General features: G+C 39.8%; 1 protein-coding gene across 1 annotated transcript in view; it reads left to right on the top strand.

Annotated features, from left to right (window-relative positions):
* MACF1 (microtubule actin crosslinking factor 1) overlaps positions 1-15196 on the top strand; it is a 338082-nt gene that overhangs the window by 233846 nt on the left and 89040 nt on the right. The window contains 10 exon segments of the mRNA XM_070468372.1: positions 489-665; positions 921-1044; positions 1838-2046; positions 2426-2743; positions 6637-6803; positions 8070-8226; positions 10082-10199; positions 13144-13206; positions 13835-14076; positions 14881-15010. Coding sequence (XP_070324473.1) covers positions 489-665; positions 921-1044; positions 1838-2046; positions 2426-2743; positions 6637-6803; positions 8070-8226; positions 10082-10199; positions 13144-13206; positions 13835-14076; positions 14881-15010 — 1705 coding nt within the window.

The raw sequence follows: 15196 nt of genomic DNA, 5'->3' as shown, positions 1-15196 counted from the left end.
ACAGAGCACAGGGAAACTTAGACCAAATACATAGTCTTCATTCCTGGATAGAACATTTAGGGTAAAGTTTAATCTTACTCCCTATCAAAGAAGTTCCTTTAGCTCCCAAGATACAGAATCCACTTAATTCTTTTTACCTGTCTTATGTTTTTGCCAACATCTTTAACGCTCCCAATAGGAAAATGTTTTGTACCTTTGATCCCCACCTTTGCCTGCAGCTTGATGTGTATTTCACCAGTAGCCTGTCATACAACTCACTGAGTCTTCCCCCGTATATAGTAAAGTTGGGGTGGATAGTCTGGATCAAACAATCAGGACACACTTGTAGAAAACGGTTGCTCCTGTCTACCTGTGGAGGCTCACCTACCCTCTCTTGCAGTCTCAGTCAGGTCCCTGGAGCACAGTCAGGCCTCTTTGGACTTGCCTGGGAAGCTGCTGCCTCTGGCCTGACCTGCTTTGGTCTGCTTCCCCTTCTTTCTCTGGCACAGTGTACACACCTGGGTGCTCACCTGAACATGCTGCTCGGCCAGTATCAACAGTTTCAGAACAGCGCCGACAGCCTGCAGGCCTGGATGAAAGCTTGCGAGGCCAGTGTGAAGAAGCTCCTCTCAGATACAGTTGCCTCTGACCCTGGGGTCCTGCAACAGCAGTTTGCAACCACAAAGGTGAGCCAGGACACGGGCTCTTGTTCCACACAACTCAGAGTGTCCCCAAAGCAAAGCACATGCTTGCAGAGGTGAAAGGCAGGCGTTGGAATGCCTTGGACGAGATCTGATTCCTGAACACTGTATTCTAACGTCTGTGGCTGTGGATAAACAGAATTATTCTACAGAGCTGCTCAGTAGCTCTCGATCCCTAGAAATCCGCTTTGATTACTTCACTCTAATGGTTTTCTTTTGTCCTTTTCCATGGACAAGCAGCAGTTGCAGGAGGAATTGGCTGAGCACCAAGTACCTGTAGAAAAACTCCAAAAAGTAGCTCACGACCTCATGGAAATTGAAGGGGAGCCAGCCCCAGACCGCAAACATGTTCAGGAAACTACAGGTATGAAACAGCAACGGCCACTCCTGCCTCCAAGTGTGTCCTTCTGGCCTGTGGTATCTCACACTGTGATGCACAAGCATCTGTGCTGCTGGTGAGGAGCTGCGGATCCAAGCACAGAGCTAACCCTCTAACGAACGTGAATCTCACACTGTAGGAGGCCTTTGTGGCCTGGCTTCAACCCTTTTTCCGCAGACACTCGCCTTCCTACCACACCCGACTTCCTTCCTTTCCCAAGTGAGCTAGTCATTTCCTCATTGCTTCCCCCCTGAAGTTTGTCCTGTTTCTTAGCTGCTAACATTTATCAAGTGCTTACTGTGCGTGATGGTATCTTGCTCCTGCTTCTAGCTGTAACCAGGAAGTTACTTCCTAGGTAAACTCCTGACCCCACCCCCACCCCCAAGAAGTAAAAGATAAATAACTTTTCCTTCTGTCTTCTCTAGTACAGTACTCCTAGTACTAATATAGCACTTGTGATTTTATTTTTGTGGTTGATTGATATGCCTTCCACTACCTACGCTCTCGTTTAGAGTTTTAAGGTTTGTGGAAGGAAGGGACTTTATCATAATAATCTTCAGTTCTCAGCACTGAGCACAATTTTTGGCACTTAGTAGGTGCTAAATATACAATACAATGCTTATTGAATTTGGTTCAAATAGTGAGGTATTTAAGCTTATTCTGTTTGTCTTGATGTCCATTGTTGTAATAATTAACATGTACAATTTAAATACATTTTTTAAAAAGTACAACAGAAGAATTGTCTCTACTTTTTCTTGTCATGGCCTTGATTTTCCAGATTCCATACTCAGCCATTTCCAGCGCCTCTCCAGCAGCCTGGCGGAGCGCTCTGCTCTGCTGCAGAAGGCAATTGCCCAGTCTCAGAGTGTCCAGGAAAGCCTGGACAGCTTGTTGCAGTCCATCAGAGAAGTTGAAAATAACCTGGAAGAGGAGCAGGTGGTGTCGCTGTCATCAGGAGCCATCCAAGAAGCCCTGGCCACTAACATGGTGAGACCTGTGCCCCAGGAGTTAGCATAGAGGATATATTTGCCACCTACCATAGTGACATCATTTTGGAAAAGTATCAGGAAAAGAATGTATTTCCATGAATATTCTAATAGACTTAGAGATGATGACTAATCAATGTAAAGGTATGTCTGCTCAATTTCCAAACCATTGGTAAACTTGGGGGACAGTGGTAATAGCAAAGTCATTGGTGGCCTGAGGTGGAGAACTAAGAGTATTGATGATGTTCTGAAGGTTCAGTTGCAATCCTTCAAGCCTCCTTGAGGAAGTGAGCATGTAGTTACTAGAAGTTTATTAGTTTGTGGCTCAGATGTCCCGGAATAACTGAGCCAGGAGCTGACAGATATGCTCTTGATGACAGAAATTGAAGCAGGATATTGCTCGGCAGAAGAGCAGCTTGGAGGCCACCCGTGGTATGGTGACCCGATTCATGGAGACAGCAGACAGCACCACGGCCACTGCGCTGCACGGCAAACTGGCTGAGGTGAACCAGCGCTTCGAACAGCTCTGTCTACAGCAGCAGGAAAAGGAGAGCTCCCTAAAGAAGCTTCTTCCCCAGGCAGAGATGTTTGAACATCTCTCTGAGAAGCTGCAGCAATTCATGGAAAACAAAAGTCGGCTGCTGGCCTCTGGGAATCAGCCAGATCAGGATATTGCACATTTCTTCCAGCAGATCCAGGTGAGGCTTTATCTGCCAGATTGGTGGAATAAAGGGGAAGGAAGGGCAAGGAAAAACAAATATTTACTGAGCACGTAATATGTTAGTCAGTATACTGGCAACTTGACCTGCATTGTCTTAAAGAATTCTCACAGCCATCCTATAAACTCGATATTGTTTGTTCATTTTTAAAAAACACAGCCTAGCTTTATTTTTCGCTCATAGCACGTGTTCAGCCCAGATCACCAGGGACACTTAGCTCACCATAATCACTCAGTCTTTCAAGTTGATGGAAACTTCATCCTGACATATGTTTTCATGATTACTACTGCAAGGGGAAGAGGACATACCATATCCATTTACATTTTGTTAGTCAAAGCAAGTTTCACATGATCATACCAGACTTTCAAGGTGGGTAGAGAAGTGTAATCCTACCATATACCTAGTAGGCAGAGCTGAAAATACTGCCTTGCACAGATGCAGATGTGTCTCCAGGGTCGCAGTGTATGCCTGTACTTCATTTGATCAAGTGGTGGCTCACTTCAGCTCCAGCACGGCCGCAGCTGCCCACATAGCCACCTGGAGTGCCTTAGCATTGCCGTATGCCAACACCACCACCTTGGTTTACCAGCTGTGTGGCCTTTTCCATAGTGTACTGTGATCTCATGGTTTTGTTCAGTTTGCTCTCCTCACTTTTTGCTTTTGTTTTGAAAAATTTTCAAATTCTAGAAAAGTAAAAGGAATAGCACAATAAACACTGGCATACTTTTCATCTCGATCTACCAATTGCTATTTTCTTTCTCTTTATAAATGTATAAAAGAGTGTCACTTTGGGGTCCCATATTCATTATCATTATTGTTCTTTTTTATATTCAATCAATTTCCCGTGTTTGGTCAATGAGAGCCCCTTTAAGCTGTCTCCTGGTATCTTTTTGACATGTCCCTACCAGTATATGAGTACTCTCTTACTTTCTGGCACAATGTGTCATGGTCATCTCGTAATTTCCCTGTCCCACACCTGAAATCACCTATTTCTCCAAGGAAGCCTATTTTTACGGGACAGTTATATTTAGACATCAAAATCCAGATACTGCATGAGCCACTAGGATGCCATAGCTTCTCAGTCCTTTCAGTGGGTAGGATTAGGAAATCTTTCTCTCTTTTTTTGTTATCCACTTTTATTTTATTTTTAATTGTTTAATTGAAGTATAGTTGATTTACAGTGTTGTGCCAATCTCTGCTGCACAACATAGTGACTCGGTTATAGACATTCTTTTTTTTTAATATCTATTATGGTTTATCACAGGATATTGAATATAGTTCCCTGTGCTATGCAGTAGGACCTTGTTGTTTATCCATCCTACATGTAATAGTTTACATCTGCTAATCCCAAACTCCCAGTCCTTCCCTCCCCTACCTCATTTCCCCTTGGTAACCACAAGCTGTTCTCTATGTCTGTGAGTCTTTTCTGTTTTGTAAGTGCGTTTATTTGTGCCATATTTTCTCACAGTTTGTCTTTTGTCTTTCCTTAGGATGTTTTTTGGTCGTGTAAAATTTTTACACAGTAGATTTTATCAGTTTTTTTTAATTGAAAGAATATAGTTGACATACAATATTATGTTAGTTTCAGGTGTTCAACATAGTGGCTCAACATTTCAATACAGTATGAAATGATTACCATGATAGAGCTAGTAAACATCAGTCCCCACTCAGAGTTATTGCAGTGTTACTGACCATATTCCTTAGGCTCTATGTCGTATCCCTGTGATTTAAATTTATTTTATGACTAGAAGTTTATGCCTCGTAATTCTCTGCATCTATTTCTCCCATTCTCCCACCCTTCTTCCCTCTAACAACCACCTGTTTGTTCTCTGTATTTGTGAATCTGTTTTCATTTTTGTTTGTTCCCTTGTTTTGTTTTTGAGATGTCACATATAAATGAGATCAACAGTATTGTCTTTCTCCATCTGCTTTATTTCCTTTAGTATCATACACTCTAGATATAGCCATGTTATCATGAATGGCAAGATTTCATGCTTTTTATGGCTGAGTAATATTCCGGTGTGTGTGTGTGTGTATCACATCTTCTTTATCCATTTATATTCTGGGCTTTCTATAGTGTTCCGTTGATGTATATGTCTTATTGTATGTGTGTACCAGTGCCACACTGTTTTGATTACTTTGTAGTATAGTTGCAGTCACTTTATGGTATAGTTTGAGACTAGAGGTATCACTCTTTCATTGAAGATGTATTTTTTAGTCAGTTTGAAAGCCTTTTGCCTCATTCAGGTTATGATGAACTCTACCTACATGGTTTCTTTTTTTTTTTTTCCTCTCTTTTTAAAATTCTGATACTTTAATAATTTAAGTTTATTCTGAAGTATATATGAAGTATTAATTCAAGTTTATGTTTTCTCAAAGTTCTTTCTAGTTGTTCCCAAGGTTATTTATTTGAAAAATCTGTATTTACCCCAATGATTTGAGAATCTGTCTTTATCATATACAAAATGTCATATGTATTCAAGTCTGTTTCTTGATTTTCTATTCTATTTCACTGGTCTTTCTGTTAACATTCTAGAGGATTTATGCTATGTTTTACTATCTGGTATGGCTAATCTCCTCTATTTTTTTCTTTTTTAGGATTTTTCATAGCTGTAATTGTACATTTATTTTTCCATGTGAACACTTGAATCAACTTTATCAATCTTAGAGAAAAATGTTGGTCACATTTTATTTGGGTCATATTACTTCACTTATTCACAATGTGTATATGCATACATATACATACACACACATGCACACATCTTTATGGACATTTTTCCATTTTTACAGGTCTGCTTTCATGTTGTTCAGACATGTTTTAAAGTTTTATTTGTAAAGGTTCTGTACATTTCTTATTAGTTGATTCCTAAAATTGTGGAATTTTATACTGCTGTTGTGTTATTCATGATTTTAATATGTTTATATTCTCCCTCCTTGAATTACTTCACTTTTCAATCTGGTTATATTGTTGATTCTCTGAGATTTTACAAATGTACTTTCATGTAATCTGCAAATATAGTTTTATCTCTTCTTTTCAAATTATTATGCCAAAAAATGTTTTTTCTTACCCAACTGCATTGGCCAATATCTTCAATACAGTGTTAAATAACAGTAAAGAGTTTATTTACCTGTTTTAAAGAATAGACAGACTATGAAAGCTTACAGAAATTTAATAGCTTAAGATCATAGACTAGTAAGTGACAAAGTCATGATTGAATGTCACATCTTTTTTACACCAGAAACTTATATTCTTTTTAGTCTGTCTGCTGCCTCTGGATTCTTTAAAGATTTGTTTGAAGGAGACGAGGCTCCTTTGTAATTTCCAGCCACTCTCAAGTGGATTGGAGAAATCCCACGTATTTTATGTTTTGATCTAGCAATCAACACAGTGAACATGCTCAATTCTTATTCCGTCTTTTCCTTTATTTCAGTGTTTTTATTTTTGACTGCCCTAGGGCTTCACTGCTGTGTTTGGGCTTTTTCTAGTTGCAGCAAGTGAGGGCTACTGTCTAGTTGCAGTGCATGGGTTTCTCACTGTGTTGTCTTCTCTTGTTGAGAGCATGGGCCCTAGGGTGTGCGGGCTCAATAGTTGCTGCTCCTGGGTTCTATAGCACAGGCTCAGTAGTCGTGGCACATGGGCTTAGTTGTCCTTGAGCATGTGGACTCTTCCCAAATCAGGAATCAAACCCATGCCTCCTGCAATGGCAAGCGATCCCCAGCCACTGGACCACCAGGGAAGTCCTTGTTCCCTCTTTTTCTACAGATTAGCGAGAACTTGTCCCAGGTTTAATCTAGATACCTTTCATTCTTTTAGAGTCTTAAGTGTTTATAAAGATCAGAGGACTGAATACATTTCCTTGTTTGCTTGACAGGAGCTCAGTTTGGAAATGGAAGACCAACAGGAGAATCTGGATACTCTTGAGCACCTAGTCACTGACCTGAGCTCCTGTGGCTTTGCTCTGGACCTGTCCCAGCACCAAGACAGGGTGCAGAACCTCAAAAAGGACTTCACAGAGCTACAGAAGACAATTAAAGAAAGGTGAGTTTTCATGTGTGTGTCAGTGTCATGGAGCTAATTTGTTCTTGTCATTGAATGAAATGACTCCTCCTTCACCAGAAAAGGTAGCATCAAAATTCTGCTACTGAGCTGTGAGGGATTGGAAAGTGCCTCTTTCAGACAAAGCTACTCAGTCTACGTAATACTTAGTGGTCTTTCTGTTAGTAAATAGTGAGTTCCTTCTCAGTAATGGGGCTCACTTCCCCCTTTGTACAAGGGAAAGCCCAAGTCACATGGACCAAACAGAACAAATCTGAGACAGCAAGAAGGATTGTGGTAGGATTAGAAATAATGAGAAAAAATGGAAGAGAGTTCGCAGACGTAATTAGAGGTTATTTGGCACTCACATTGCTGGTTTGGACCACATTTCAGTTCCTATTATGAAGGAGTTTCTGGATTCTTCTTAAAGGCAAACATGGGAATGTCTGATAAAGGTGGCTGATTTCAGGTTATTGGCTCACTGTTGAAAAGCTATAATTCCCTCCTCAGAAAGCCTCATGTGGGTTTAAAAGTTTGATAAGACTTTTCTTGGTTTAGCTATAAATATCTCGATTTGGCAGAGGACTGCTTTAGTGACTAGAGGAAAGCAGTTGCTCAAATCACCACTGTGAGCAGCAGGTTATTTAGTGTAGGCGAAGGGGATAGGACACAGGCCAAGCAGGTTTTGTCTGTCTTTCCCTATACAGAGGGCCTTTAGCTATTTGAAGAACCAGGATCTCTGGTCTGAAGTCTAACAGATGTGACCATTTCCAAAACTTAATTTCAAAACTGAATTCTTTCTCCTTGATTTATTTGACTCATGGGTGTGCTTAGCCTAACGTCTCTGAGCCTCAGTTTTGGCATCTTCCTTGCTAAAGGAATTAGCATGTGAATTGGGCCTTAAAAGAGTCAAAGACCTAAAAAGTAGCAGAGCTGGACTTGAGATCCAAAGCCTGCATTCTTTCCATTGTATCACAGTACCTAAATAGCAGGCTCCCTTTAGTTTTTCTCACTTTCACTTTAGCCTCGAGTAAGATTGAAGACTCCTTTCCCCAGAAATGTCCAAACAAGGGCAACAGATTCTTGAGTTTGATGCTCTCCTACGTTATATGTGGTTGTTTAGCCAGAGCTGCCATGGAAAAGATTATGAGATGGGAAGGCCCTGTTAGGAAACTGATGCCTAGAGTCCTAGAGTGAACCTAGTTTTAGTTCAAGTTGACTTCTTTACAAAGCTTCATCTGGCAAGTAACAAAATGTCTCCCTTGACAGAGAGGAAGATGCGTCATCTTGCCAGGAGCAATTGGATGAATTCCGGAAGCTGGTTAGGACTTTCCAGAAATGGTTGAAGGAAACTGAAGGGAATATTCCACCTGCAGAGACTTTCATGAGTACTAAAGAGCTGGAAAAGCAGATTGAACACCTGAAGGTAGGTGAACGAAAGGATCTCCAGGAGTCAGGCTAGACAGCAGTTTGGAAGCTTGTCTGTACTCATTTCAGTCTGTGGTGGGGGAGTGGTGTGAGAAACTCAAGTTATCCATCTGTATCAGAACAGCAGTGCCTCCATGCTCTTCATGTGAGTTTCACCTACCCCTGTCCAAGCACTGAGCACCAAAACATCTCCTATTTAAACAAAAAAAATTCTGGGAATGATAGCTATAAAGTTTCAGCTCTTTAGGGGGATGCCTGTCATGCTGTGGTAGGTCATAGGAAAGATGGTCATCAGAGTCCAGTCTTGAGAAGCTTACACTCTCATAGAGTGTTTGAGAATTAGACAATTATATGGGAATAAGTGACCAGAAATATGATCAGAAAATTGAGGGAATTTCTTCATAACTAATTAAGGGAAAGTTAGAGTCGGTTGGTGGGAAGACAGCAACAAGGGGAGTACCCGCCTTTCTCCTATCTGCTGCAAAATCTCTTCTCTGCTCTCTTGATTCATTGTCATCCAGCTCTAGTTGCACCTCTAACATGTTCCTTATTTGTATTGAAACCAGCCTCCACCTAACTCTCATGCATTTGTCCTTATTTTCTTAGTAAAACAGAATTTATTCTGAATAGATGAAAGAGAAGAGTTTGATTGTTTTCACGAGAGGGTGCCAGGAGCACTTGCTGTGGAGAGTTCCCTAGGACAGAGGTTCCCTGATTTCTTGGTTCATGGTGCCCTTTATGTTTCAAGACATTTTTCATGGCACCTCAAGGCCAGAAAAAACAAAACGTAAAAAACCTCACTTGCTAAGTGGTCAGAACCAAACCGCTTAACAGTAGTTGTTCACATGGTGTCCAACAGATGTCACTGTTTTTCCCTAAAAAGTTTAAAACATCCTATGAGTCCGTGCACAGTTTGGGAACTGTGGCTGTTTGGAATCAAGAGTGACTAATGAAAGAACTGACAAAGTTGAACTGACGAGGTTCAGTCTGAAGTTCGGTGCGTGAGTTTGCCAGGTGTTCACGGCTCCGTGTCTTTCTCTGCCGCTGCTGTGCAACTTAAGTCAAGAGCAGACTAAGTAGGAATTCAGTGTGGAGGAAGGGGCTGGAGGCTAGGATCGTGTCCTTTCTGGGAAAAGAGTAAAATTCTACTCTGTAGCAGGCAGTTCACAGCTTAGAGACAACACTACCAGACACTTTTGTCTTAGAGCAGATGTCATTGTTTCATAATGGCTTTCTGTGATGGTTAGAGCTCTGACTTCAAACCCGATATAAAGTTCCCTTGAAAATGCAAAGTGTGGTCTATGATTCTGTGTATTTCTCTACATCTCAGTATCTAGCACCTCATCTTACCTTCCAACACCATTTCTTTATGTTCTTTACATGCATAGTGTTCCCTTTGTCCACCTGGCAAACTCTTTATCTTAATGCCAAGCTTTCCTCCTTTCAGGCAGTTAGATGAGTCTCCTTTCGTGTGCTTAGAGTCTAGTGGCTCTCCATGTTTCTGTAATATCACTTATCACATTATAATTGATAATCTGAGCTGTTGGTTTAGGAACTGTGTCATAATCCTATTTTGTATCCCCAGCGTTTGGCATGATGCCTGGTATATAGTAAATGCTCAAAAAAATTTTTTTTTTTTGCTTGATAAATGAATGAATGAATAAGAAGGGCTTGAGTATTCCAGGATATTATTCTCCTTGGCTGGCTAAACCAAGTTCTTGAAATGACTGAATAAATGAAAATGGTTACTTAATGCTTATCAAAACTTTGGGGAGTTTATGTAGAACAGGTGTTCATAATTATGAGGAGAAAGCCTCCACATATTACATTCTGCTATTTTGTTCTTTAAACAGGGTCTTCTAGATGACTGGACAAGTAAGGGGATTTTGGTAGAAGAAATCAATTGTAAAGGTACTTCTTTAGAAAATCTCATCATGGAGATCACAGCACCTGATTCTCAAGCCAAGACCGGTGAGTGCAGGCTCTTGAAAAAGTATTGAATAAACATCATTCTTTCCTTTGGCCTTTGATGATGACCCCTTGTTTAATGAAAGTTAGAATCAAGGTTGGATATGAGAACAAAGGAGGCAGTCTTCCCTCTCAACCTGATCTGTTTTCTCTTTTGCTTTGTAACATTGCTCCATTTTACAGAATCTCTTCCCATGATGGGAGAAAGTAAAGGGACTAGTTGGCCCACATAGAACTGACAAATGAACATAGAAGGATTTAAATAGGATTTTCCATCTTGAGGAATTTCCCTCTTCTAAATATGTGAATAGCATGGCTATGCATTAACTTTAAATTGGGGTCAGCCCTGGAGGGTATAAGCATATCTTGGGAGAAGCTAGGTTTTTAGGAGTCAGTATTGGAACACCAGAAACTGGCATACTTATTGGAAGTACATACAAAGAGTGTGCCCAGATATATGAATAGTCTCTGCCTACAAATTAAGTCTTTCAGACAAATGCAACCTGAGCTCACAGTCACTTGCTGGTTGTTAACTGGGATCTCCTAGGTTTTATTACCAGACTGTGTTAATGCACTCCCATAGTCCCTTAAATAGTAAGAGCAAAGATTGCTTTCTTTTTCCCCCCTGAGAATGGCTAGTTTCCTTTTGTATCCTAAAGTTTAAAGATGTTTTGGAATAACCTAGAAGTAACATCATTTCAGGGAATTGGTGACTTTTATTTTCTAACACTTAAAACTTCTAAGTTCAGTGACTTTTGTGTCATTACCCAGCAAACTTTTTCTATAAAGGTCCGTAGAGTAAATATTTTAGGCTTGTGGGCCATGTGGTCTCTGTCACACTGCATGTCTTTGCCATTGTAGCACAAAAGCAGGCGTAAACAATATATAAATGAGTGGGCGTGGCTGTGTGCCAGTAAAACCTTGTAAACAGAAATAGGTGGAGGGACAGATTTGCTGGGAACTAAAGCTTTCTGACTCCTGAACTGAATCAGTGATTGTTCAAACATTTTTACTAGCATCTATTTAAAAATTAAATCTCCTATAGAACTATACTCTAAAAAACAAATACAAATATTTTGGTGGCATAAATTTCCCTTATAAGTGAATTTATAGCATTTATATATTATGAGCTCCATCAATTCATCAATTAATATTGAGATTATCTTAGTAAATATAGAAACGTGAAGGAAAGAAAAGAATTTTTGAATGACTGCTTCATTATTTCATTATTTCTCCATTTTTTTTCTTGGTTGCATTGTATCAAAAAAATACGCTTCACACAGATAAATAGCTGCAAATGATGGCAAAAGTTTTTAAAAGTTCACTTTACTATATGAAATGTTAAAAATTCTGTTATTACACAATTCTACCTGATGAGAGCCTGCTTTGAGCCTTTCTGTCATTTTATGTAATTACACATGTGCTATAGATGTTTTTCCACTCATAGAGTGGACATGTGTCAGGTTGAATATTTTAAAGACTTAGAGAAGAACTACAATTTTCCCATCGGTGACCCTCAGAAAGCACAGAGGTGCAGGAGCTCCTTTATTCTCCCCAAAAGGCAGCATAATTGACTGTATCTACTGGGTTAATGTGGTGCTCACCATGATAGAATGTGCATGTTTTACTGCCATTTCTAAGTACTTAGAAATATATGCTGAATCTTAACGTTAAACCAAATATTTACAGAGTCCCTAAAGCACCTTCTTAGTTATTTTGAAAACCAGTGTGAAGATCACTACCCTGAGTGCTTTTAAAGTTCTCTTCCATCTTTGAAAACCCATGAGTGTTCTAGTTCCTCACGTTTGTGAGCTCTTTTGGCTCCATAAAGTGCTTTCACATACACTGCCTCACTACCTCTCGCCTATAACCCCATGAAAGCTGACAAGATTATCTTCATATCCCAGAGAAGATATTGAAGTCTGTCCATAGATTAAGGCTCACGTACTGAGTTGGTGACAGTTTTGTCTAGACTGTCTTCTCGAAATTACTAGTCCGGTTTCTTTTTAGCCATCACCACACTGAAGTGGAACATGATCTTTGTGTTTGATCTATTTTTTAATTGAAAATACAATAATTTTAACTTTTAAAAATTTTGCAATCACTGTTTTCTAACATAACCTCACATATAACTTTTTTCATAGTGAAGTTAGTGCATGTCAGAGTCTTAGTCAGCTCTTGGAATGTTACATTATGTCATGACTATTCTTCACTTTTCTTTATAATCTTTGTAATTGCATGATCTGGTTTTTACTTACTTGGGATACTCCTGAAACATAAGGAATCAACTTGGGGAGAATATAGGTCAAATTGTGGTAATTAGAAACAGAACCAACGACCCTAAACAGAATTTATGGGAATGTTTATGAGCCAGATTTATTGGCACTTAGAATTTCTGTCTTCTGGTGGGGGAAAGGGAGCAGAAAGTCATGAAAAAAAAAAAGGGAATCTTTTGAAACAATATAAGAAGGGCTCACTTTTATGTCTTTACTAAAAGAATGCTGCTTTTTATGTCCTTAATTGTACTTAGTTTGTTTTTATTATGGTGAGCAACATTGATATTAAAGTCAAACCTTTCTGGCTATATTATAAATCCTCATTCCAAAGTATGTCAGGTATCAGTCTCAAGACTTAGTCACTCTGCTAATACTTGCTTCACAAAATTAGGGCAGAGTCCAAAGAATTCAAATTGGAGATTTAAGAAGGGAATTTGGATTTCCTCTAGAAAGGATTAGTAATCTTACTGCTAAGGAGCTGAATCACCCCTAGTGACACTGTTGCCTGGCAGCTAAAATGATGTGTCTCTTTCCATGAGTATGTTGTCTTGTGCTGTGTTAACTTTCTGATACCTGAGCTTACAGTGAGTGCCAAAGAATAAACTTGGTGCCTGTATGTATTCCTAACACGTTTTGTCTTGCCCTGTTTGTCTCTCTGTCCTTCTGCTCAGGTTCCATACTGCCCTCTGTAGGAAGCTCTGTAGGCAGTGTAAACGGATACCACACCTGCAAAGGTGAGCGTGCCTCTTTGTTGGGTGTTAGGACAGTGTTCATGTTTGCATCTGTGTACGTTTCCATGTGTGTGGAAAGACTGCTGCTCGGATGGGTTTAAGGGTAAGAATCTGGGGAGAAGTAACCGTGATGCCTCTTTGTTGCTAGCTAAAGGCTAAACCGATTGGCAGCCAGTGAAATAAAGGTACAAGCAAATAAACTAGACCACTAGATAAGACCAATAGGGAAAGACTTGGAAGAAAATGTATGCAAATCTTTGAATTACAAAGAAGTTATACTAGAGCTGGTCTAATCTAGCCCTCAGACTCCCCACCAAGTTTTCTTTGTAGTTTAAAGAAGTAGAAGAATGCCTCAAATCCTTCACTCCCTTTACTTTCGCTGCTCCTGTGTTTACTTAGTATTTTATTTATACATCTGAGTATGTCATGCCAAAATCAGAAAACAGGTTAATGAGAGATCTTTTGCTTTTTGTTTGTAAACAGGAACTTTTATGAGATTTAGCAGGAAGATGATCTCTAGTTCACTAGAAAGAGTGGGAGAGATACTTAATCCTGATGAATAATTTAGTGAGGAACCAGTGGGGATACTTGAGAGTTATTCCCAGTCTGATTTCTCTTTCTATGATGCTAGATCTGACGGAAATCCAGTGTGACATGTCAGATGTAAACTTGAAATATGAGAAACTTGGGGGAGTGCTTCGGGAACAGCAGGAAAGCCTTCAGGCTGTCCTCAGCAGAATGCAAGAAGTTCAGAAGGAGGCAAGTTCAGTGCTGCAGTGGCTGGAATCAAAAGAGGAAGTCCTGAAAGGCTTGGATGCCTCTTCATCTCCAACCAAGACAGAGACAGTGAGAGCCCAGGCTGAGTCTAACAAGGTACTGTGTTCATAATAGCTGCATCGCGATACTAAGAGGAAAGGGCTGTTGTACTCGTGTTCCGGCCTGAGAAGGAGACATGGCCAACCACCCAGTCATGATGAGCAGAGTGTTTGATTTTCAAATGCTTAGATGCCTAAATTCTCCCAGAGAATTTTCTTGCCTATGAAATTATAAATTGTTACAAATCAGATTGAGAAGCAAAACCAGATCTGTTTGCAGAAGGAGAGTAAGGATAATAGCCCTCCTCAGAAGCATCAGTTCAGAGAATAGGAACTCATTTTCTATGTGATGGTGCAGCCAAAACATCCCATCAAAGCACAGTTTAGAGGGATCTAAACTGCCATGATTGCATTTCATTCTTAAGACTGACATGTAGGACTAGAGAAAATGGTGGAAGAAATAAGACCATGTAAAAAATTCAGTAAACAGTTTTCTCCCCAAATTTGAATATTCCATTTGAGCCTAGCATATCATCTTTTACAACTGCATAAGCATCAATGTTATCATCATCATGATCAGGATCAATTCCTGACACTTTTCATTTATAGGGATTAGTTATTTTCTTATTGGGTTACTAATGTATGTTACATAAAAGAAATTTAGATCTTGCCATCTATCTTTTCCTTTTAAGTAAAAATTCAAGCAGAAAGGTTAGGTATTTTAAAGTCATGAAACAAGTCATGGAGAGAATCAGAAGTTGAGCCTGTAATTGCTGCCCCATCTTTCCGTCATTTCCCCTACTCTCCAAGCTTTGTTTCCCGTCCAGAAATCTCATGGCGTGTGTGATGTTCTTTCTTGTAGGCCTTCCTGGCTGAATTGGAACAGAATTCTCCGAAAGTCCAGAATGTAAAGGAAGCCCTGGCTGGATTACTGATAACATATCCCAACTCACAAGAAGCAGAAAACTGGAAGAAAATGCAAGAGGAGCTCAGTATGTTATCACAAGGGTGTTACAAATTCACTAAATTTCTTGTCCTCAAACAAATACAGGCTTTCAGCACATCCAGTAAACAAGAATTATTTTTTGTTAATTGTCATAAGCCAGCAAGAAGGGCAGGTAGGGTTAGAGAATGAACCTGATGGTGGAAAAAATTCAGACTCCACTCAAGGTGTCAGA

Source organism: Odocoileus virginianus, chromosome 5 (genome assembly GCF_023699985.2).
Source record: "Odocoileus virginianus isolate 20LAN1187 ecotype Illinois chromosome 5, Ovbor_1.2, whole genome shotgun sequence".
NCBI classification, from domain to species: domain Eukaryota; kingdom Metazoa; phylum Chordata; class Mammalia; order Artiodactyla; family Cervidae; genus Odocoileus; species Odocoileus virginianus.
The sequence above is the reverse complement of the archived record's forward strand: the minus strand, read 5'-3'. Positions and strand labels throughout refer to the sequence as shown.